General features: G+C 44.9%; 1 protein-coding gene across 1 annotated transcript in view; it reads left to right on the top strand.

Moving 5' to 3' along the window:
- The first annotated feature begins 16,455 nt into the window (after positions 1 to 16,455).
- The window catches only part of SPOCK1 (SPARC (osteonectin), cwcv and kazal like domains proteoglycan 1), a 521,167-nt gene continuing 512,792 nt past the window's right edge, over positions 16,456 to 24,830 (top strand). Inside the window, exons 1-2 of the mRNA XM_032157971.2 lie at positions 16,456 to 16,603; positions 17,217 to 17,402. Coding sequence (XP_032013862.1) covers positions 17,217 to 17,402 — 186 coding nt within the window. The 5' untranslated portion in view covers positions 16,456 to 16,603. The remainder of the gene's footprint in view (positions 16,604 to 17,216; positions 17,403 to 24,830) is intronic.

Genomic DNA, 24,830 nt, shown 5'->3' with positions numbered 1-24,830 from the left:
GGCCCTTCCATCCCTGCCCTTCCTGAACTTGCCTCCGTCATCCCTTCCCCTCTTGAGCTCACCTCCATCATCCTTGCCTGTTTTGAACAAGCCTCCCATCATCCCTGCTTCTCCTCAACTTGCCTCTCATCATCCCTGCCCCTCCTGGCTCACCTCCCATCATCCCTGCCTCTCATGAACTCGCCTCCATCATCCCTGCCTCTCCTGAACTCACCTCCATCATCCCTGCCCTTCCTGAGCTTGCCTCCAATTGCCTGTTATTAATCCCTGCCCCTCCGGATTGCCTGTCTAATCCTGCCTTCTGAATTGCCTGTCATTATCCCTGCCCCTCCTGAACTTCATTGCCTGTCATTATCCCTGCCCCTCCTCCTGAACTCGCCTGTCATTATCCCTGCCCCTCCTCCTGAACTCGCCTCCATCGTCCCTGTCCTTCCTGTACTAGCCTCCCATCATCCCTGCCCCTCCTGAACTCACCTGCCATTATCCCTGCCTCTCCTCCTGAACTTGGCTCCCATCATCTCTGCCCCTCCTGAACTCCCCTCCCATCATCCGTGCTTCTTCTGCAGCCGCACTGGTGTTCTGGCTGCTTCTGGAACACCCAGGTGTGTCCTTTCTCATCTTTGCACTCAATGTCTCCTCCCCTGGGTCACCTTCACTTCCACCCTCTCCCCTACCCCAGCTGCATGGCAGGGCCCCTCCTTCCCTTTCTCTGTTCAAATATTACCTTCTCAAATAGACCTTTCCAGACCACCCTATTTAAACGTTTAAACGAGCACCCTCCCCACTAGCTCCCATCCTCAAACCCTGCTCGATTTTCTTCACAGTCCTTAGCTCCACCAGCCACATTTGCCTATCTCCCGTCTCCACCACAAGGTAAATGCCATAAGAAATATCCCCTTCTCTGTTTCGTTCATTCTGTATCCCAGAACCCTAGCAAGGGCTGGTGTATCTAGGAATTTCTACCTAGTCCTTGAATGCATGTTCATACCTGCATTTCATACAGTAGTGATAAACTCTTAAAAGGCTCTGGAGTCAAATTTCCTAGCTTCTAAAATGGGTTCCAGTTTAATTACTTTGAATATTTTGCTTAAGCTAAACCTCAGTTTCCTCGTGTGAAAAATGGGGACAAATAATAACTTTTATCTCATAAAGTTATAGCTGAGGATTCAATCAGATAATCTATGTAATGTGCTACTTGCTGCATCTGCAAATGGTAAGTGATCAGAAAAAGTTGTTTTGTTGTAATTGATGTTATTCTTTTGATTTCTGCGTTTTTTTCGCTTGATCTTGTTTCATGTGTACAACAGCAAATTTTTTTTAGAGCTATATGATCTGCATTCTAATGATTTATGGCACCTGGCTTAGCCATTCCCCAGGTAGATGATTCTGGGCTTTTTTTTTCCATTATAAATAGTGCTGTGACCAGCTCCTTTGTACACCTTGTAAATATGTACTTTTTGTTCATCCTTGTTAAATATAAACTGTTTGGGATATTGTCTTTTATTTGGCTTGCTGGATGAAAGGCTTGGAGGTGGTCATGTGGCCTTTCTCCACTTGGCTGACCCAGCACCCCCGGCCCACCTCCAGTGACACCAGCTGGACACAGTGGTACTGCTTGTGGCTTTTCTGGTTGAAGTAGAGGCTGACGAAGGGCAGGAGTTTTTCTATGGAGGAACATGACATAGAGGAAAGGGAACAGGCTCTGTGGCTAGGCAGACCTAGGGTAGAATAACGGTGCTGATGTTTCCTAGCTGTAGGGTCTTAGTCAAGTTATGTAACCTCTTTCAACTTCAGTTTCCTTGCTTAACAATGAAAACTAAGATGACCTACCTGAAAGTGTTGCTGTGAGGACTGCAGATCCCATTCAAAGCACGTTTAGTATAGTGCCTGGCACACGAGAGGTACGTAGTGTCTGCTGTCATTATTGCTATTTTTCTTTGCAGGGAGATGGTCTCTGCCCTACAGGACGCTGGTTAATGGGGGAGGGTGGGTAAAATGTTAAGGTCAAATGATAACATTGCCACTCAGTCTCATGGAAATGCAGGCCTGTCTAGTGTCTTTGTGTATTGGAAGACAGGTTTCGGCCCTGCAACTTCCTCTTCTAGAGGATGCTCTGACTTGGTTTAAACACCATCAGTGAAAAAAGCTTTCTTTCCCATCTAGCCTGACCCTTCATTTCATGGCGTTCGTGGTGCAAGTGCTTGAGACCGGTGCCATCAGGGGCCTTGCCTGAGATGACTGAGCTGGTTGGTGTCTGGCCTGAAAACACAGATCCTGGCACCTCCAGTCTGGCTGCCTCCCCTGTTAGAATAAGCCTGCAAGTGTAACCCCAGAAGGACGATGCAAGTCTTTCTCCCTGTATTTTTCTCTTCTCTTTTAAAAATTGCCATTTATTTTAGAGCTGAGAGAACATTCAAAATCTGAGTTAGAGGTTTCAAATGTGTGACACCTGGGGAAGGGGGCTGGTGGGACACCTGACTGCTCCGGGAAGAGGTGTGGTTTGTAAATCTTGTTGTGCTCTGAGGTGAGAGGGAAGACTAGACACATGAGAGAGAGGGAGAGAAGATAACTAAAACAACAACAAAGATAGGATTATTTATAATGGTACAATAGAGTGAGTGAATTCAGAGATGGAACTGGGTTCTGAGATTGCAAATAAGATGTATATATATACTCCAATTGAAGCTGACTTAAGCAAAGACAAACTAAATGGAATGTGTTGACAAATACACCTGGCTGCTTACCTTCCCCCTCAGCTCTGATTTTTCTCTCTGTTGGCCTTGTTTGGCATCTCCTCCAAGAAGGGCAGGATGGCCACCTTTGACTCCTGGCTGTCCTCTTAGCATCATCAGTGAAAAGACACCTATTTCCTACTAATTCCAATGAAAGCCCTAGAATTGAGCCACACTGGCCTGGCTTGGGTCATGTGCCCATCCTGAACCAATGACTGTGGCCAGGAGAATCATATGCTTGTTGGGCAGGCTGGGGTCATTTGTCCAGCTTGGGAGGCACCTGCCTTCCTGCATCATATGGGCTGAGAGAGGGCAGGAGGGGGCACCTCACAGGAAAATCAGAGCATGTTTAGTAGAAGAAAAAGTAAAGAATACTGGGCAGGCAAAAGCTTCAGGTCTCTGCTCCATTTATTAGGTGCTGGTATTTACTCATCTGAACATTTGCCTTTGTGCAAATGAAAGGGTGCCCCATGAATGGCTTGTGTCAGGTGAATAAACCCAGTCTTCATAAGAATAAAAATATAATGTATCGCCTTTTGTAATTTTCCTACAACCTTTGTACACACCACAAGTAGGGGGATTGTACATGACTATTGAATTTGAGTTCAATAAAAGATTTGTACCTCCTGAATTACACTTCCACACACAAGATAGGATACATTAACTTAATTACTGTTGGATTCAATAACATAGGCCATTGCCCTGGGAATTTATTTTGCGTTATACTCAGAGAGAGAAACTGGGCATCATTTCTAAAGGCAGTCAATTTCCAATTATCTATGCTAATGGAAGAATACAGCATGTGGAGACTCTAAATACAGTTTCTGTTTGGTTTAGGGAGTGGACATGATTTTTTATGTATCTACCTGAGTTATTTGTCTTGCTTGGGATTAGGAAACATTAAAAAGAGTTTGCATTCTGGGTCTATACTTTCTTTCTTCTTTTTCCCTTGGTTTACAAAATGTGAAGTGTATTTTATTATTTGGATTAAAAAAATTTTCATTTTGAACTAATTTTAGACTTATGTAATAGTTGCACAAATAGTGTAGTTTCCTTATATCCCTCACTCAGCTTAGCTTAATGTTAACATCATATATAACCATAGTACAAAGCCAGAAACTAACACTGGTACGACACTGTAAACTATAGACTTTATTTGAATTTCACCCATTTTCTACCAATGCTCCTTTTCTGTTCCATAATCCCACATTTAGTTGTTATTTCACTTTAGTCTCCTCCAATTTTTGACTGTTTCTCAGTTTGTCTTATTTTTTATGATCTTGACACTTTTGAAGAATACTGATCAGTTATTTTGCAGAATGCCTCCAGTTTGGGTTTGTCTGATGTTTTCTCATGCTTGGAATGAGGTATGCATTTTTGGCAGGAACACCAAGGAAGTATTCTCTGTGAATGGTATCAAGAGGTTCGTGATGTCAGCATGTCTTATTATTGGTGATTTTGACCTTCATCCCTTGGTTAAGGTGGTTTCTGCAAGGTTTCTTCACAATAAAGTTACTATCCTTCCTTTTATAATTAACAAATATCTTGGGGGAAATACTTTGAGACCATGCAAATCTTACGTTTCTTCAGACTGTCACCTGCTAATTTTACCATCCATTGATAGATCTTGTCTGCAACAATTACTGTAGTGTTTGCCTAATGATGATTTTCTATTTCCCTTTTTCCTTCTACATTTATTAATTAGAATTCTACTGTAAGGAGGAACTGTCCTTTCTTCCCTATTTGTATGTTTATTTATTCTGTAAGTTATATCCAATACTATCATTACTTTTTTTCCAAAATTTTTCTAGCTCTGACCGTTAGGAGCTCCTTTAGTTTGGTCTCTATTCTTTTATTTATTTATTCAATAGACTTTACTTATTTAGAGTAGTTTTAGGTTAACAGCAACATTGCGCAGAAGGCGTTGATACTTCCCACCTACTCCCTGGTCCCCCTACATGCACAGACTCCCCTATTATCGACATCCCCTACCAGAGTGGTACATTTGTTACAACTGATGAATCTACATTGACATCATCTAAAATCCATGGGCGTTATGTTTCAGTGAGTGCAGTACATTCTATGGGTTTCGACAAAGTCTAATGACATGTATCCCTCATTATAGTATCATACAAAGTAGTTTCTCTGCCCTACAATGCTCTGTGCTCTGCTTATTCTTACCTCTCCACCCCCTATTGTCTGGACATCACTGATCTTTTTACTGTTTCTGTAGATTTGCCTTTTCCAGGCTATCATATAGTTGAAATGTCGTGCAGTCTGTAACCTTGTTTCAGCCTGGCTTCTTTTGCTTAGTAATATGAGTTTAAGTTTCCTCCATGTCTCTTCATAGCTTGATAGTTCATTTCTTTTCAGCGCTGAATAATATTCCATTGTTTGGACTTACCACAGTTTATTTATCTAGACCTTATTCTTTTGACAAATCCACATCCTTTGTGAGCATTTTCTGACTTTCTATCACCACAAAGTGTTCCAGCTTTATCTCATATTTTTCCTGCTCTAGCACTGAAATCAAGCACTTTTCAAGGAACCCTAGTTCTTTTAATTGAATAGTGCTTAGAATAGGACAGTGCTTTGAAACCAAGACCTAGGCACTAGGTATGCTCATAGATACTGGGTTGCATTTTACTAATCCGTACATATATACCATCTATATTTCTTGCACCACGGTTTGATGAAAGGAGTGGCCATGGTTGCAGAGATAAAAACTATGTATGGTCCCAACAATATGGGTTCCCTTACCCTAAGGCTAATTTATCTACTGCCACAGCTCAATGTTCCACTTGCCAGAAACACCATTGCTGAGCCTTTGTGTATCAGACCTCTTCCAACTTGGAATGGGCAGTATTTCATTCTGACTGGGATTGACACATATTCAGGTCTCAGATTTGCCTTTCCTGCCCACAGTGTCTCAGCCAGCACCACTATGCTAGGGACCAAATCGGTGTCTGATCTACTGGCATGGGATACCACATTACATTGCCTTTTATGGCAAAGAAGGTATGGCAGAGATAATATATCATGAGATCCACTGATCCTTTTAAAAACTATACCATCCGAAAGTTGCTGGCCTGATTAAGGATTGAAACAGCCTCTTGAAGGTATAGCTGAGGTACTAGCTTAGAGATGATATTCTGCAAGGATAGGGCAACATCCTTTAGGCTGAATAGACACCTTAAACCAATAGACATTAGATGGTGCTCTGTCCCCAGCAGACAGAATACATGAGTCAGAGAGTTAAGGGGTGGAAGAAAGAGCACCCCTGCTCATCCCCATACCCCTCCACCCTGGCAGCCAACAGCCAATGCCATGGGGAAACAAAAGACCAGCCCCCTCAAAGGGCACCAAGAAGGGGTACCGACTCTGTGCTCCTGAGCTCCCTGGGGACAGGATGGAAGTGGTCTCTAGCAGAGACCACACCTTTGCTTGGCTTTCTTCCCCTGAACTTGTCTGCTTCCCTTGCTCTCCTTCTCAGAGCATGCTCTCAATCAATCACTTCCTCAAGAATCCTTGTCTCAGGCTCTGCTTCTAGAGAGATAGTGCTGATTGGTCATTTTTACTCAATTAATGTCATACTTTCCCAGCTCTAAATATTCTCAAATAATAAGATTTCTAATGGCCACAGGGTGTTCTATTATATGAATATAGTTTATTGAACCAATCTGATTCTAGACATTTAGGTTATTCCTGAGCTTTCACTATGATAAATAATTCAGAGAAGAATATAATTGTTGCTAAGCCTTTGTAAACATTCTTAATTATCTTTTCAGGTTAAATTCCTATGGGTGAAGTTACAAAGTCACTGGTCACAAACATTTTATGGCTCTTAACATAAATATCAAGAACCTTGGCCTCCAAGAGGACTGTACCAGTTTATGAGCCCACAAACAGAGCAACTTTTTTCATTTTTGCCAACCCGGAGAATAATGATTTTTAAAAGTATCTGCAAATTTGATCAGTGACTTATTATCTTAATGTGTTTTAGTTTGGTTACTGGGCAGTTTGGTTATTTGTAGTTCTTTGCCGAACTGTGTATTCAAGACTTTTGCCCATTTTCCCATTGATGTATTTTCCTCATTAATTTCTTTTTCTTTTTCTTTTTTTTTTCTTTTTTTGTTGAGACAGAGTCTCACTCTGTCACCCAGGCTGGAGTGCAGTGTTGTGATCTTGGCTCACTACAATTGAGTTCAAGCAGCTCTGCTGCCTCAGCCTCCCTAGTAGCTGAGACTACAGGCATGGGCTAATTTTTTGTATTTTTAGTAGAGACGAGGTTTCACCATGTTGGCCAGGCTGCTCTTGAACTCCTGAACTTATGTGATCTGCACACCTCAGCCTCCCAAAGTGTTGGGATTACAGGCGTGAGCCACTGTGGCTGGCTCCTCATTAATTTCTTTGAGCCCCCCCTTTTTTTTTTGTAATCAGTTGAAAGTACAGGGAACTTTCAATTGTAGATGTAAAGGGCACCACACAGCTTTTCACAGAGTGCAACAACAGGGTAGAAGTACCATGGTCCTGTCCCTTCATTTCACAAGAGAAGAGGCTGAGTCCTAGGAACGTCCAGGAAAATCTGGCATTCACTGGGCCAGGCCTCATGACTCCCAACAGAGTTCTCGCTCCACCATCTTTGTCAGAAGTGAGGGCTAAGAGTTGACAGAATAACAGCCACTATTGCCAATCCAACATTAATCGTGCACTTAGCATATGTCATATTTGGTGCAAAGCACTCTATGTATATGATCTAATCTTCTCAAAACCCTGATAGATATGTGCTATTATGACTACCACTTTACAAAAAAGGAAACTGAGGCACAGAGAAGGTGAAAAATGTGTAGAGGTCATCCATGCTAGGAACCCTCTGGAAGAAGAAAAAGAACATTCCCCACGGTTGTGCCCTAACATAGTCACAGCTTGTCCCTGGTGTGATTCTTTTCCTCTTCCCTTCCCCCCTGCTAAAGTCATTCTGTGCACCCAATTCTGTAGATTGCTTTTCTTTCACTCTATGTTTCCTGTTGCTTCATGGATTTTATAGCCATCATTTTAATGCCCTGCATAATATTCCTTTGTTGAGCAGATGCTAAATTCTTGAATTTAGTGTACTCCCACTGAAGATGTTGGGAGAATTTCTGGGGACCCCTACTGTCTCCCCTGCAGTTCTCCCTGGCTTGATAATTCCCTTTTCACTTCATGCCTTGAGTGAAATGATACAAATTTAACTTGCAAATTGCCTAAGGATGTCTTTCATAGTTGGAGGCATCTGTAAATTATATGCAAATATGCATGCAGCCAGGCGAATTCTTCCCAATGCTTTGACCTTAAGAAAAATCTAGTGGAGATGAGTGTGTAAATGGTTAAAATTTCTTCTCTGAGCCTCAGTTTCTCAGTCTATAAAGGGGTGAACTAACCTGCTTGTGAGAATTATGAAACCCTATCAATTTAATGGGTACAAGTACAGTTTTATTTCATGTATATATCATATAGTGGTGAAGTCTGGGCTTTTAGTGTAACCATCACCTGATTAGTGTACCTTGTACCCATTAAGTAATTTCTCATCCCTTATGCTTCTCCCACTCTTCTAAATCTCCAATGACTATTGTTCCACACTCTATGTCCATGTGTACACACTGTTTAGCTCCCAACCATAAGTGAGAATATGCAGTTCTTGACTTTCTGCTTCTGAGTTGTTTCACTTAAGATCATGGCCTCCATTTCCATCTATGTTGCTTCAAAAGACATGATTTTATTCCTTTTTATGGCTGAAGAGTATTCCATTGCATGTGTGTGTTTGCACCACATTTTCTTTAATCGTCTATTGGTGAACACTCAGGTTGATTCCATATCTTTGCTTGAATAGACATTTCTCCAAAGAAGGCCTACAAATGTCCAACAGATGTATGAAAAGATGCTCAATATCGCTAGTCATCAGGGAAATGCAAATGAAAATCACAAGGAGATATCTTCCCACACTTGTCAAAATGGCTATTATAAAAAAACAAAAAAGACAAGTGTTGGTGAGGATGATGAGAAACTGAAACCTTTGTACACTGTTGGTGGGAATGCAAAATGGTGTAGCCGCTATGGAAAACAGCATGGAGATTTCTCAGAAAACTAAAAATAGAACTACCATATGATCCAGCAATTCCACTTCTGAGTATTTATCCAAGAGAATTGAAATCAGGATCTCAAAGAGATATTAGCCTTCTTGTGTTCATTGAAGCTTTATTCACAAGATATGGAAACAACTTAATGTTCATGGATAAGTAAATAGATAAAGAAAATGTGATATATATATAATATAATATATATAAAAAATATACTATATATTATATATATATGATGGAATATTATCCAGCCTTTAAAAAGAAGTAAATCCTGCAATATGTGACAATATGGATGAACCTGGGGGATACTGAGCTAGTCACAGAAGTACAAACACTGCATGATTCTTCTTATATGCGGTATCTAAAATAGTCAAACTCACAGAAGCAGAGAGTGGAATGGTAGTTGTGAAGGGGCAGGTGGAAGGGGGAGTTGGAAGTTGCTAATCAACAGGTATAACATTTCAATTATGCAAGATGAACAAATTCTAGAAATCTGTACAACATTGGGCCTATAAATGACAATATTTAAGCATTTTACACTTAAAAATCTGTTAAGGGAGTACATCTCATGTTAGGAGTTTTTAGCATAAATAATAATAATAATAATAATACTGATGCCTTTCCAGTATTGTTCATTTCTGGGCACTTGAGCATGTTCAATTTAGTGCGCAGAACCTTGCTGACTCATCTGTATTCCATTTTGGAAGTTTCGGTAGGAAATACAGGAAGTATGGTTTTGGTTCATGCTAGCTCAGTGGGTGGTTTTGGAACTCCTTTTGAGTTAGAACTCCTTTTGAGTTCCAGTAAGATGGGGCTTCTCAGGGGATGCTGCAAACGAGTTGGGTTCATTTCCCGGGCCCTTCTGGATGTGTGGGACTCCTCCAGCTCCAGTTTTGCTCTCTGGTTTCCATCCCAGCTTGAAAGCTGTTGGGGGCGCTTGTTCCTCAAGGAACTCCATTTTGCTCCCAGTCCTGGGATCTTCGGTGAGCTGGAGCCTCTTTCGGGACCCTCGTCCTGTGGGGCACAGCCACATTCTCTGTTGACTCAGCAGTCACCGTCTTCTATTCCCCAAGGCATGAGCCTGCATCACACCCACACTGTGCGGTCCTTCTAAAGGCAGCCATCTGGCACTGACCCTAAGAGGAAAGGAGGGCCTGCCAGCCTATCCCAGAGCTTTGTAGCGTGCGTGGAGCCTGATGCCAACATGTGGTTGCATTTCTCTTTGTAAATGAATACAAAGCTAATGAGAAAAAGAAAAAGAACCTGGATTGCCTTTCTGAGCAAGGAAAAGAAAATGGTCTTCAAGTCTCAGGGGGCTTGTTATTCAGCCAACAGAGATCAGGTGTGTACATATTTTCCATCAGAGTATGAAGTGCATAAGGCTTGGACATCAAGGGAAATGCTGTGGGTTCCATGGGCGGTGGCAGCAGTGTACCTGAGTGCTGTAGTGGGTCATAGTGGGAGCTTTGACGTCAAGTAGTCCCTGGCTCTTCTTCCATTTACTCACTGAGTGATCTGGGATAAAGGATCTCTCAACTCTGGGACTCAGGCTTTTGTTTTTAACATGAGACTTCTCACGGTGCCTATTTCATGGGGGATTGTCAGGAGGATTACGTCAGATAACACACAGGACTGCGGTGTCTGACATGCCGTAAGTGCTCACGCGTGTCAGCCCATGTTGTTGTTAGTCTTGTGGCCCTCATGATTTTTTCCTCTGTAGTCAGGGCTTGGGCATCTTCTTCTCTGTTTCTGAGTAGTTTCTTTGCTACTAGAGTTTTCTGGTGTTTACTTTCATATCCTTGTGAGGTATTCATTTGCTTAAAATCAGTTCCTCCTAAGGTGGGTTGTCCATACACCATGGCTCTGCATAGGGGGAAGAAAGCAAGAAGGCAGGTGTGTGTGTGTGTGTGTGTGTGTGTGTGTGTGTGTGTGTGTGTGTGGGGGGGGGGGGGGGTGGGTGGGGGAAACGGCTGTGAGGGACTCAGGGAGATGGAGTGAGCCTGGCTCTGCTGAATACATATAATCAATGGGTGAAATTGACGTGTTCGCAAAAGTTACAGGCCCTGCTGGGTGAGCTGCTTTCAGTGGTGTCAAGAAATGCATCTATTTCATTACTCCTCTTCTTGGGATAAGGAATTATTCCAACATCACCTTCAAACCACAGCAGAAGAGCCTGGGAGTGGGAAGGTCGTGTCATCCCCTCACTGTTCCTACTTTCTATCCAAGGGGTGTTTGGGGGTTAAAATATTCAACATAAACCTTGGAGCTTCTTTGCTTCAAAGAAGGGAAGGAAACAAATGAAATTGAGCTATGAGTATTTATTAATTCACTCAATATTTATTGTGCACTTATGTCCCTTTTTTCAGCACCATGGGTTCAGCAGCAAATGAGACAGACACAAACCCGGACTCTGCCTTTGTGCCGCTGAATGTCAGGTGGGAGAATGACATCAAGCAATTGTGCAGCTGTGATGAGTGCAAAGTTGTGAGGGTCAGGGGTGACTTTTCTGAGGACTTGCAGAAGCTGTGGCCAGAAGGGTGAGTGGGGCTGTCCAGGAGAAGAGGGGACAGGGAGGAGAGCATCTCAGCAGCAGGGAGCCCTGCAGGAAAGGGCCTGAGTGGAGGGGGCAGGATGCTGGTGACCAGAGCAGGAGGGGCAGGAACGTCCATGACGGAAGGATCTAGAGGCCCCTGGGCTTAGCAGGATGCACCAGGAGTCATGGTGCAGTGCCTGGCCTTTGTCCTGAGGGCACAGGAAGGGAAGGAAGTAGAGAAAAGTGATCATATTTACCTTGAGAGAGGACCACTCTGGCTCCTGTGTGGATAATGAATAACCATGGGTGAACTGAGAGAGGGAGACCCTTTTAAGGGTTCTGTGGTGTGCAGGTGACATGTGGTGGGAAGTAAACTCCAGAGGTACAGCAGTGGGGAGTGGGTGGAGCTGAAAGGAGTGAAAGGGAGATTGACAGATGAGTGAGTCACTGAAAGTGGGGGCTGAGAAGGAGGGCAGAGTGACACTAGGGTCTAGGTGGGGTGGGAAGTGGTTTCCCCAATGTGGGGACACAGGAAAGAGGGTAGGTTTAACAGGGGGGATGCAGCTCAGATGTTCAATTTTGGACACACTGAATTCAGAGAGTGCCAATGAGAAAGTGCAATGGAGATGCCATGTAGCAGGTAGATATATGAGTTTGCAGCTGAAAATAAATCTGTGCTGAAGATAAGGTATTATAGGCACCTCTTTTATCGGATGGAGCCCAGTGGGTGATTTGATTCTTGCCAGCATAGCATCATGAACAGGGGGCAGGGAGTACACCTAGGACTTTCTGCAAGTAGGTCCATCTTTCTCTCTCTCTCTGTGACCTTCACCAATTTATCTAGCCCTTCTGGCCTCCCCTAGCCTCAGCATAAAATGGTGATAGTTATGTCTGCTTCTGACTACCAGTAGCACATGTTTGAGGATCCATTAAACTGAAAATAAAACATGTAGGGCTCATAGAAATAAGAACTATGTTAAAACAAGGAGTTATTATAGTTGTGCATAAGCCAATGAAAAGCAGAAATACAGCCCCAAGGCTCAGTATTGATTTTGGTCCTGGGTGCTTCCCGCAGCTGAATAAATCTGCCATTTCTCCCCTCGAGTGCTGGCTGAGCTGATGGCAGGTCTCCAGCTCCCAGCCTCCTTGCCCCTGCTCCAAGGTTATGTCCTTCCTTGGCTCAGGCCAGATCCAGCACGGCCACACCTGCCCCTGCTCCTTTGGTCACCCTTCCCATGCAGGGGATGGTTATGGGGAAGATTCCAGTTGTGAAGTTGGAGCATGGCTAGCAGCAGATGCTCTCTGATTAAACTGGGGACAGGTCCCCGAGGAAAGTGTAACTTGGATCTGCAGAACAAGGCATTTAAGGAGGACAAAGGGAATGGCCCTAGACAGGGCTTTCATACTTCAGGATGCATTAAGGGTTATGGAATTTGCTTCATTCATTGAACCACTGGATAAATATTTATTGAGGGCCCACTGAATGCCAGGTTCTGAGATTAGCCCAGGGATACAGGAGTGAAAAAGACAGTGTTTGCCCTCTTGGAATTAATATTCAAATTGAGGAAGTGAGAGATAATACACAAAGGAGTAAAACACTCTTGAAAGTCTGAGCAACCAGATACAACAAGAGAGAATGCTGATGTGGCTGGGAGGGAAGTGTCTATCTTAGAAGGTGTGGTCAGGGAAGGCTTCAATGAGATGGTGACATTTGAGTGAGACCTGACAGCTAAGAAGGAGTTGCCCTGTGAAAAGCAGGAAAAGGAACACTGTGGGCAGAGAGCCTGGCCAGAAGAGAGGACCTGCGGGGCCCAAGCTTGCTAAGTTTGCAGAACCATGAGAAGAAATGTGGCTAGAATCTAGGGAATGAAGGGCAGAGGTAAGGGACCAGATGGTGCAAAGCTTTATGAGTCATGGGAGGGAATGTGAATTTTCGTTTTACTGTCATGGCAAGCTATTGAAAGGTTTTATGCAAGGGAGTGATTTCTATTTTAAAAAGATTGCTACATATATACAGTGGAGTACTATTCAGCCATGAAAAGAATGAGATCCTGTCACTTGCAACAACATGGATGGAACTGGATATCATTATGTCAAGTGAAATAACCCAGGCATGGAACGACAAATGTCACATGTTCTCATTTATTTGTGGGATCTAAAAATCAAAATAATTGAACTTGTGGACATAGAGAGTAGAAGGATGGTTACCAGAGGCCGGTAAGGGTAGTGGAGGGTTGCAGGGAAGGCGGGGATGGTTAATGGGTCCAAAAAAATAGAAAGAATGAATAAGACATAGTATTTGATAGCACAACAGGGTGGCTATAGTCAATAAGTTAATTGTACATTTAAAAATAACTAAAAGAATGTAATTGGATGGTTTGTAACACAAAGGATAAACGCTTGAGGGGATGGATATCCAATTCTACGTGATGTGATCATTATGCATCGCATGCCTGTATCAAACATCTCATGTACCCCCTAAATACAAACACATACCATGTACCCACAAAAATTTTAAAAAGAGAAGGCTCTCTTAAAAAAAGATTGCTCTCACCTGGGTGGATAGTGGGTTGCAAGGGAAAGGAAAGAAGGAAACCAGCCAAGAAGCACTGTAGTTCTCCACATGAGAAGTGATGGTCTTATGGACTCAGGAGTATCTGTGGAAGTGGGGTGAAGTGGGTGGCTCCAGGGGGTGTTCGAAAGTGGGATGGACCCCCTTTGCTGATGGATGGGAGGTGAGGGTCGAGGAGATGAATGAACTGGAGATGACTTGTGGGGTTCTGACTTAAGCAGCCATGTGGATGAGGATACATTCACTGTAACAGGGATGAACAGAGAACACAGATGCATGGAGGACATCCAGACTTCTGTTTTGGCCTGGTTACAGATCTGATGTGCCCGTGGGGCATTGAGGAGATGTAAAGTATGAAGCTGGAGGTACAGTCAGAAGTCATTGAAATTTCTGGGCTGGAAATATACCTGGAGGATCTCAGCATATGACTGGACTTGGGCACCTGGGGAAAGGGTTTTGGGGGAAAGAGAAGAGGGATAGGTCTGAGCCCTAAGCACTGGAATATCAGCAGGAATGATGGAGGGAGCAGGAAAGCCAGGAGGGTTGGAGCCACAGGAGCAAAAAGAAACTGCTCAGAGGCCACACTGGGGAGGATCGAGGGTACCCACTGGATCTGGTGACTTGGAGGAGGCTGCTGATGGTGACAAGTCATTTCAGTTAGTGAGGATGAAAGGCAGATTGGAGTGGGTTGAAGAATGAGTTGGAGGTGAGGAGGCAAAAGTGACATTTAGGGACAACTCCTTGGAGAGATTTTGCTGTCACACTGGGCAGATAAATGGGGAAGTGCTGCTTACTTGGGTTTCTATGAACATAAGAAACAGTCTCTTCATCATTTCTAAACCTCTCTCCCACTCTGATGCACCCACCCACAGCATTCCATGATAAAATAAACCGTGGATGATGTGCAGTCCCCAACATAGTAGCTGTGACTCCATTCCTTTTTCTCTCTTTTGAGAAAGTTTCTAGGAATGCAAATCAGTCAGAGTAATGTTGGGAAAACCACAGATCTGCTGACTTCCACACATTCAACTATTATATGTAACCAAATTATTTGTAGCACAACTTCTTATTGATCACACCATACATTATTGTTGGCATGCTGGCTGAGATGTGTTGTTGTTCCAGACATGGTTGGGTGGCATTCATTCATTAAATCATTCATTCATTTATCAAATATTTTTTGAGCACTAACAATGTGTCATGATCTTGTACTCTGGGCACTGGGAGAAGTGGTGAACAAGACAAAGATAGCCTCTGCCCTCAGGAGCTCTAGCCAGGTGGGGAGGCAGACATAAGAGTAAGTGATATCGATTGAGCTTACAGCCAGAGAAGCACTGTGTTCTCAAAGACAGTGTCACTGCGGGTGCTGGCCTGGTCCACAGGCGTAGCAAGAGTCTCTGAAGAAGTGAGAATGAATAAGCAGAGAGCAGAATTAATGAGACTTGCGCTGGGACTGGGTATGGACAGCAGCCCAGGCAGAAGTGAATACCCAGGAGTGGAGGGAGCCCACTTCCACTGGGGTCAGGGCCAGCCCGTCCAGAAGGTCAGAGAAGGAGGAGAGAGTGGGGTGAGAGATGGGGCCCAGATGTGCAGGGCCTGGGGGCTCCAGCCAGGAGATTGGTCTTTATCAGGAAAGCATTGTGAAGAATTTTGTGTTGAGGGGAGAGGGGTGATGGGATGGTCAGACTTGTTCTGAAAGAGTGCTCAGTTGTCTGGGGAATGGGGTGTAGTTGTACAGAGAAAGGTGACAGGCCAGTATCACTTGTATACAGGCAGGGGAAGGTGTTAAGTCCCTTCCAGCCCTATTTCACCAAACATTGCTGGGTATTTGGAAAGGGGGTGGGGGATGGGGCAGGACCAGCCTCCTGCTTCTCAGTGTTCTGTCCCTGTAGCCTGATCTGTTTTTCCTCTCTCCCCTCCCTCCCATCTAGGGGAACCCAACAGGTTAGTGCTGGGGCCGGTTCTCAAGGGGCAGGACAGTGGTAAGCATGGCATAGGGCATGGGAGTGCAGAGATGCAGGTGGGTGCATGACTTGGGATGAGCAGTGCAGATATTCACTTATCCAGGGAATGGCAAGACGGTGGTTATCAAACTTTGCTGTGCATAAAAAACGCCTGGGGAGCTCATTAAAAGTGCAGACTTGGAGGCTTTCCTAAGGAATGCTGACTCAGCAAGTGGGGCGGGGGTGGGGGGGCAGGAATGTTCATTTTTAAGAGGTGATTTTGATCTAGATAACCCGACGGCCTTCCTTTTGAGAATGTCTCCATGCTGGCCTGCGTCTTGGCCTCATATCCTCAGTGCCCTCTTCTGTCTCTCACCAGCCTGGGCCTGAAAGCTGATTTCAGGTCTGCATTAAGATGTGAATGACCACGTTCCGGGCTGGGGCGGCCGGGCTGTCGGGCAGGCAGCGCGCGGCCGCTAGGGGGCGCCAGAGCCTTGGCTCGCGCGCTCGGCCTCCTCCGCCCGCGGACGCCGCGCCCGAGCCAGCGAGCTAGCGGAGCACAGCGCTGCGGGCTCACAAAGCGGCCAGACGCGCGGCGGCGGCGGGTGGCAGGAGTGCAGGGGCGCGAGCCGGCGATCAGCCTTCCCGGCGACTGTGCCGCGGGAGCTCGAGCAACTCGAACGAGGGGACCCGGGCCAGCCCCCAAGGTACGTGTCCAGAGGAACCCAGCGCCCCAACTTGGAGTAGTTGGGACCTCCCCGCGGCCGCCTAGGGGGCTGGCAGGGTCAGGGCCTGGGGTTACCTCCGCGCGCCTTTCTTACCCCCGAGACCGCAGGGCGCGCAAGGGAGACCTTTCCCTTAGCTGTCGCCGGGGACCCCCAGCTGCTGGCAGCCCCCACCCCGCTTGCCGGAGCTCGGGTGCTGCTGGAGCCCTGTTCTCCCGTCTCCTGCCCCAAAGCCGTGTGCACCGTCTGTGGGAGTGCGGCGTGCGGACCCGGGCTCCCCGCTTCTGGGGAGGGGTACCAAGCCCCTGATAGGAGGGCGGCATCTGTGGGGTACTCGGAGAATAGACGAGAGGGGTCCCCTGTAGTTGGACGGCAGCCTCGGATTCGTGACGCAGCCTCTCCGTTCGTAGATGAGTCCCCCATTCGTGAGAGGGGTCCCTGGGTCGAGGCGCGGCAGGCGCCCCAGGTGCGCGAGCGCTGCCGGTCCCCGCCGCGGGGTCCCCGCCTCCGGGCTGGGGCGCTGGGACGCCTGGGTGCCTGGGGCTCGCGACCGCCCGCCCTCCCCGCTCATCGCCCTGCGCGCCCTGCCCCGCAGATGCCGGCGATCGCGGTGCTGGCGGCGGCCGCCGCGGCGTGGTGCTTCCTCCAAGTCGAGAGCCGGCACCTGGACGCGCTCGCCGGAGGCGCGGGCCCCAACCACGGCAATTTCCTAGACAATGACCAGTGGCTGAGCACCGTCTCCCAGTACGATCGGGATAAGTACTGGAACCGCTTTCGAGACGTGAGTACCGGCGCCACCCGGCCCTGGGGGGCGCGGAGCGTCTCGGAGGGGACCCCTGAAGCGGGGTTGGTGTGTGTGTGGAGGGGGGGGCGTGGGAGGGGGGCAGGTGGGCATCCCCAGCGGGGGCTGGTCGGTCCCTGCTTCCTGGGCGCGGTCTTGCCTGAAAGGAACTTTAAAGAGAACTTCGAAGGCTCCACGCGCTTGCCTGTTACCTGTGGCCCAGGTGTGTGTATTTGTAGGGCTGCGAGAGGTGACTGCACTAGAATACAGCACAGATCACCAGTAGCTGTGGAGAAAGAGGTTCTCTGAGCTTCCGACTTCTCCTAACCGTGACGGTAGACTTTGCCTAGCTCCCGAGAAGACCTCCCTGGGGCAGCGGTGGCGTGGACCATCTCTAGGGTGTGTCAGGAGAATCCCTGCTGGAGAGGTTGGGTCTGGGAGTGGTCCCAGCTATTTTTGGGGGAGTCAGGTGTTGCATGTGTGTGTTGGGGGGGGGCGGTCATGGCAATGGGCCTGATAAAATACAGGGGAGGTGGGGTGGTTTGGCCCTCGGAATCTTGAAACAGGAACAACTAGCCCGTGCAGTTGGTCCCCTGCCCTGAAAGGGACCCTGGGTGGCAGAGCATTGCTCCTCCGCGGGAGCCCTGGGAGTGGAGAAAGTTACTCCTGGACACCCAGAAACACACCTGCGGCCTGTTTCTGCCTCAAGGCTGGCTGCCACTCCCCAGGTGTGCCCCAGGGATGTGGGGCAAGAGGCATCTGGTGCAGTCTTTCCAGCAGATGGCATCTCCTCTGTTCTGTGGGAGCATCTGCCAGCTTCTTCAAGGACTGCCCCAGCTGGCCAGGGCCATGCCCTTCTAGGGGACTTGGAAGTACCATGTTTTATGGTACTTAACACTAGGAATTCCTGTTTCTGAGAAGCCTTAAATATTGTAAAAGTGCCCAACGCATAACAGTAAAAAAGAGAAAAGCTTTAATGTTCAAATGCACTGTTTCTTTTTGTTTGTTTCTGATCAGTTTTAGGTGTTAAACTATATTTTAGCAGCATATATTTTTTAAAAATGATAATTTGACCTATACCACAGACCCCCTTTGTTAATGTCACCAGGCATGGTTTACAGACTCTTTGAGGTGGGATATGTCGGGGGATCAGCTTCCTCCACTGGACTCCTCTAAGCTCTGCTCTCAGTATCTGCAGGCCTTGCAGGGAGAGGGGATTTGAGACATTGAATGAATCCCAGATGTTTCCATACACTTTCTAAAGAGCACCCTCTCCAGATCCCTATCCAGAGGAGATGCACTCATAGCTTTGTGTGGGGGTTTATCACTCTCCTCTCTGCTCCTCCTCTTCCTCTTTCTAGTTGATGTTGGACTGCTTCTCTTGGAAAGGGAATTTCAAACACTTTCAATGAATAGCCACAGTTATTTGGGGCCTTTTATCAAAATTGTAATTTCATTAAAATTTTTAATTGATAATAATAACTATTAGGGTCTTTTGCAGTAGATATGCCTCCCACTTTCCTTCCCCTATCCCAGTGAGATTCCTGCCATTCACTGCCCCATTCCTGACCTGCTCCATTAACTGCTTAGATCTGAGAATCCTGTGTTGATTACCTTTCACTATGGCTGAAAAAGGTGCCCAAACCATGAAGGATTCACCTGGGGCAGAGATAATTTTGCTTTTTGTTTTGTTTTGTTTTTACTTTTCTATGGCTATGTTTTAGACGGAGTTGAAGAGCAGGGCAGTTGCTTGACTTTGCTAGAGGTGGAAGAATTGAGCCAGGATTAGAAGTGAAGGACCGCCTCTGGAGATGCCTTGGTGCTCCTGGCAGCTGGATTGAGTTGAAAACACTTGCGCTTGTTGGATCTTTGGGTTATGGAAAGGTTTACTGTGCTTTCATGCCTGTTTAAGATTTTCTAGTCTCAGTGTATCATAAGCATGATATTTTGAATTCCTGCTTAGCTTTAAATTTTTTAAAATTGGGCTTCTCTTCATTTCCCATCTTTATTATGGATGGTGGTGACAATTTTAGATCTTTGGAACGGTGTGTTTCCAAACCTGACTGAGGATGAAGCTCACCTGAAGTGCTTGTTAAATTATAGCATCCATGGTCCTCCCTTGGAGAATCTGACTTTACATTTCTGGGGTGAGTGCAGGGAATCCATATTTTAAGCAAACATGCTAGGTTATTCTTATGTTTAGGAAATACTGCCTTTAGATAGTGTAAAAATGTCCAAGACATAACAAAAAGAAAAGCTTTTATGTCCCAATACAATATTTTGTTTTTGTTTTTGTTTTTGGAGCGGTTTTAGACATTAAACTAATATTTTTAGCAGCATATATTTAAAAAATGATAATTTAATCCAGCATGCCATTACAACATCTAAAAATGTTCAAAAAAATCCCAAACATCTTCAATCATCACCCATTTTATGTGCTGTGTGGAGTCACCTGACACTAACAGTGGCTCAGACATAATTTAATGTCATTAACCTCTTTAAAGTGTTGTGGAACTCAGACCAGACACTCTTTTAGGGCAAATCCCTGGAATAATCACAAAACCTGAGCCTGGGAACAGGGGATAAGAATTTACTTTCTATAGAAACCTACTATTCAGTGGACAATCGATAAAGCCTCAGCTAATCTTGCAGTTGCTCAGCCAGGCTAATCATTTTCACTGAGCCAAGCGTTGCTTGAGGTTGACAAAGCCCCAGCTTCTTTGCTGTTTCTTTAGTTGTTTTGTTGAAGCTACTGATAACTTTGAAAGGCTGTGTCCCACAATTATTGTTATGATGCTTGTCAATTTTGGGAACTCATTGTGAGGGAAAACTTCTTGCCTTCCTCCTGACTTGTCTCTTTGTTGGACTTGGGGGAGAGAGATTCAGATATGATTTTTGAACCTTGGAAACTGAAAACTAAGGGCTGCTCTTAGAGAGTTGATTGTAGCCCTTGGGTGTTGTTACAGGGTCAACTTTGAAATGAATATGACAGTGGGGTGTGTGTTCCATATCCCTTGACTGCCGGGTGTGCTGTGACATTGCCAGAGGTGACCTGGCAACCTTTACTTATCATTTTGAAAAGTGTCCTATTGCTCTAGATGTATAAATACTTCCTATCCCCTTCTTTTTAGAAGTAAAGCCTTCAGAACAACTCCATGGCTTATTCTCTGGAGTTACAGATCCAGGACAAATAGAACAACACTCAGATGATTGCCCCTAAATGTATTTGTGGTCTGTTAGTTTTGTCATTCTTCTTTTATAAACACTAGCAATTGGGAAGTTTTGGCCAGATGGAGGCCTGGACTTTTGTACACAATGTTAAGGAGGCGATGAAGAAGCAGATCTTTGTATTAAGTTGTTCAATGATTTTCCATCTTTAGCTGACATGCATTTAACTCCTCCATGGCTTGAGGTTGAGGGATCAAGATGCCACAACCATTCTCCTAATTTTTCTGCATCTGATTTGGCTTTGGCTTTCCATAACGATTACTGTAAGGAAATTTTCCTCTGTTCAGTTGTACATTCATTCATTCCAACAAATATTTATCTACCATTGGCTAGGCATTGGGCTATAAGAGTGAACAAGATAAATACATGTAATCTCTTCTTTCATATAACCTCTTGTCTGCTAGAGGAAATTCTTTAACTTAGGCTGTCATATACTTCTTATTCTGTTTTCTTTTAAAAATATTTTTTCTAGAAACATAATACAGTCTGATTGTAACTAAAAGATTAAAACATTGCAGAAATAGGTAATAGCTAACATTTATGGAGTACCGAGTGTGCGAGACACTGTTTAAAGTACTTTCCCTATATTATCTCACTTAATATTCATAACAATCCTATGAGAGAAGTACTCTTATTATCATCTCCTATTTTCTGGGAGGTTAAGTCTCTTGATCAAAATTAGAGCTGAGATGTGGAGGAGCTGGGGCTGGAACCATGCCATCTGACTCTAGGCTCCCTCTGCACCACAGCCAATCAGGAGCTGAGTGGATTTGGGGTGCAAGCCTCCACTGATAGCACATGGCAAGTTTTTCTTGCTTTATGAATGAGGGCAACCCATGAATAGCCTTAGGTTAAGACAAAGTGGGATGGGAAGTCAGCTGGACACAGTGTATTGTGGGGGTCATATCAGGGCTTATCTTCTCCTAATAATGAGCTTCTGATTTGATTAAAATAATATTGTTGCTTACACCAAACATGACATTTTCTTTCTTTTGCACACATGAAACCCTGACATTTAACTTTAAGATAATTACCTTTAGTGGGCCTGAAGAATCAGAAGTGTTGCCTTGGCTGGCATTTATCTTACTGTGGAGTGACCTGAGTGTGTAATTCTAATAAGAGCACAAGGACCAACTTCTGTTCTTTTTCCTTCTGGCATGTGCTCTGTGGGATTTGGTGGTCTTTGTAGCAGAGCTGGGGTGGCAGCGAGCATCTGATCTGCTCATTTGATCGTAACATATCAGCTATAATGAGTTTCAAGGGCAAGTGGAGCCTATTGATAAAACAGTGGCTGGCTCAGTCAGTGGGGCTGGTGACAAAAGAGGTGGTATGGCTTAGTGGATCAGTCATTAATCTGTTACCACGGAAACTCAGCCTGTAATCGAGAGTAGCAGAAAATCATTTTGATTAAACAGGTTCAAGGAGACTTAAATGAGTTTGTGATCCTGACTCTCTTTAATGAACCCACTATCTTAAATCACCTGTACTTGCTGACCATTGATAGAAATAATTATTTCACAGGGATCATTTAAAAAGGACAGTTTAAAAGTTGATAGGCCTAAGAGCCTTCTTGTCTTCTCTGTCCTTACCTTCAGTGTGCCCTTGGCAGAGAAAAGCCAAGTCTTCTTAGATGGCAGAGCTCCTTGCCCCAGTTGGTCTTCCCAGGCCTCTCTCCATGATACTTCAGCAGAACTGTGTCACTGGGAGCATAAGTGCTCTCCTATATTCTGTTGAGGCCAGTTTCAAAACCAAGAAGTTGCTCCAAATGGATAATGGACCCATAATACTTGCCTAGAGGAGTGGGACCTCATCATTCACTCAATCACTTTGTTACTTGAGGAGGCAAAATAATGTTAGTAATTAAATAATGTATCATCATTTCTTATTGATTTACTCAATATAATGTGTTTCAAACCAAACATAATATCTAAACACAAGCACATTCAGGATGACTCATTTTACCTTTCCTGTGGTGAGGTGACTGCCTGTGGTCCTTGGAAAATTCGTAAGACTCAGACTTATACTTGGTCTTATCTTTCCAGGTGAGATAGTTACAAACAAAAGAAATTTCCTGTAAGAGATTATGTAATTCACTTAAGGTTACAAGTATTTGTCCATCATGTTTCATTCAGTGTGAGATGCCACCAATGGTAAGATGCACCATTTTAATGAACCATCAAGGAGTAAGACAGTGCCCAGTGTGAAGAGTTTAATAAACCTCTGGATAAAGCTGGAATTCCAAAGGGCTACACTGTCTGTGTAGAGGTAAACAAGAAATAAACTCACCATGAAGGGAAGGGGCTGCAGCAAGGCTACTTGCCTGTCTCCACCTTCCATTGGTGGATGGAGAGAAAAGACATTCTCCAAGCAACTGAGCAGGCTGGCACTCTCTCAGGTTTCTGGTCTACATGCACACTCTCATTGTGTCCTCCCCCCATAAAAAACTTACACAGTTCATTTAACTTAAAGCAATCTCAGATTATTTATCATCTCTGAGCCTCTGACTCATTTGTTAAGAAATGATAATAATATTCCTTTGGTGAAACTCTAGATTGCAAGTGACTGAAATGTGGTCCAAGCTGGCTTAAATGGAAGAGAAAACATATTTGCTCATATAACTAAAAAATTCTAATAAGCTGTGGTTTTATGTAAGGCTGGATCCAGGGGCTCAAGTTACATCATAGGACTAGGGGTTTGTGTGTGTCTCATTCTGTCTCCCTGCTCCTATGTTGGTTTTGTGCTCAGGCTGTTTGGTTCCATGTAGTGGCTCATGGCAACTGCAAATCTGCATCATCGTAGTTTTCATGTTCTCTATAGTGCCAACAGAAGTCCCAGAACTGAGACTTGTCAGATTTCCCAGTGTTAGGCACCCATTCCTCCGTCATTCACTTTGGCTAAGTTGGTAGAGTGTGCTGATTGTCCAAGTCTGGGTTATGTGTCCAAGCCTGGGTTATATGCCCAGGGCTGGGGCCTAGGGCTAGAGTGGTGGAGGGGTTTCATTGGATCCCACTGTTGATGGATAGTAGAAGGGTAATTTCTCAAGGGGAAATGGATGCCTGATGGGTAGATGTCAACAGATGTCCACTGTGTTGACCAAGCTTATGGGTTTAGCATGAAGAGTAAATTGGTTAATGCAGGTGAAGCTCTTAGCACAATGCCTGGCATCATAAATACTCAGCAAGTGGAGGCTATTCTTTTTATTAATATCAACAATCCCTATAGCACTGTTATGCAGTATTCCTTGATTTATAGTTGTATATATCTACATTTTAGCTTATTTAATAGTTGGATGCCTCCTGAAGAACCGAAGTCTTGTCATGCCTCACTCACAGCAGGTGGCCAATAAGCATTTTGTCGACTTGAATTGCCTCTGAGCAAACCTCTTGGATGAACCTGAGGAAGGAAAGCTTTTAGGAGCATACTAGGCACATGTGTTTATAGTCTTTGAGAGGTGGAAATTCTCAGGGTCACACATATTGAAAAACTCTTTTTTAGTCTAACTCCTATCTCTAAGCCAGGACCTCACCCCTTTGTAATTCCTTTTAAGACACACCATCATATATAGCTTGGTGTCCTCAGACCTTTACCACAGAGCCCCACTCAGAAAGCTGCTCATTGAATGTTGGAACGAATGAATGGCTGAGTGCACTGTCCTAGGCCAGAACTTTCCACACCTCTGGCAAGTGGAGGGGTTCACTGCAGAGTGCTGTCATGGCAGAGTGAGTCATACTAGCTTCAAATGTATATGTCTCACTTTATTAGTAATTGAAAATGATGATGGATAATAAGAAATGCAGTGCTGTTGAGAGGCAGAAGGAACCCAGCAGGGAAATGCAACCCCCCTCGCAATTCCAGCACAATCTTTGATTCCGTGAAAAGCTCTTTGAGGCTGAGTCATGTCATGGTGTAAGTGCCCACTCTTAACCTGAGATCACATTCCAGTCTTGCCAAAGCTAAGCTTAGGTCTTTGGCTAGAGCATCAGTTTCTTCTTCTGTAAAACTGGAATGGTGATACTTGCATTGTGGGCCTCTGGGGGAGGACTGAGTAAGCACGTGGCACAGAGTAGGTGCTTGTGATCTTTGAGTGGCTGGTATATCTATTTTAATTCATAATGATCTATAATCATTTAATTTAAGGGAGCTTACTTCTTGTCTGGCTTGTGAGTGTGAGTTGTTGGCACTTAGCTATAGATGCTGCTT

Source organism: Hylobates moloch, unplaced genomic scaffold (assembly GCF_009828535.3).
Source record: "Hylobates moloch isolate HMO894 unplaced genomic scaffold, HMol_V3 SCAFFOLD_6, whole genome shotgun sequence".
NCBI lineage: Eukaryota > Metazoa > Chordata > Mammalia > Primates > Hylobatidae > Hylobates > Hylobates moloch.
Note: the sequence above shows the minus strand (reverse complement) of the source record. Positions and strands in the feature narration are given on the sequence as shown.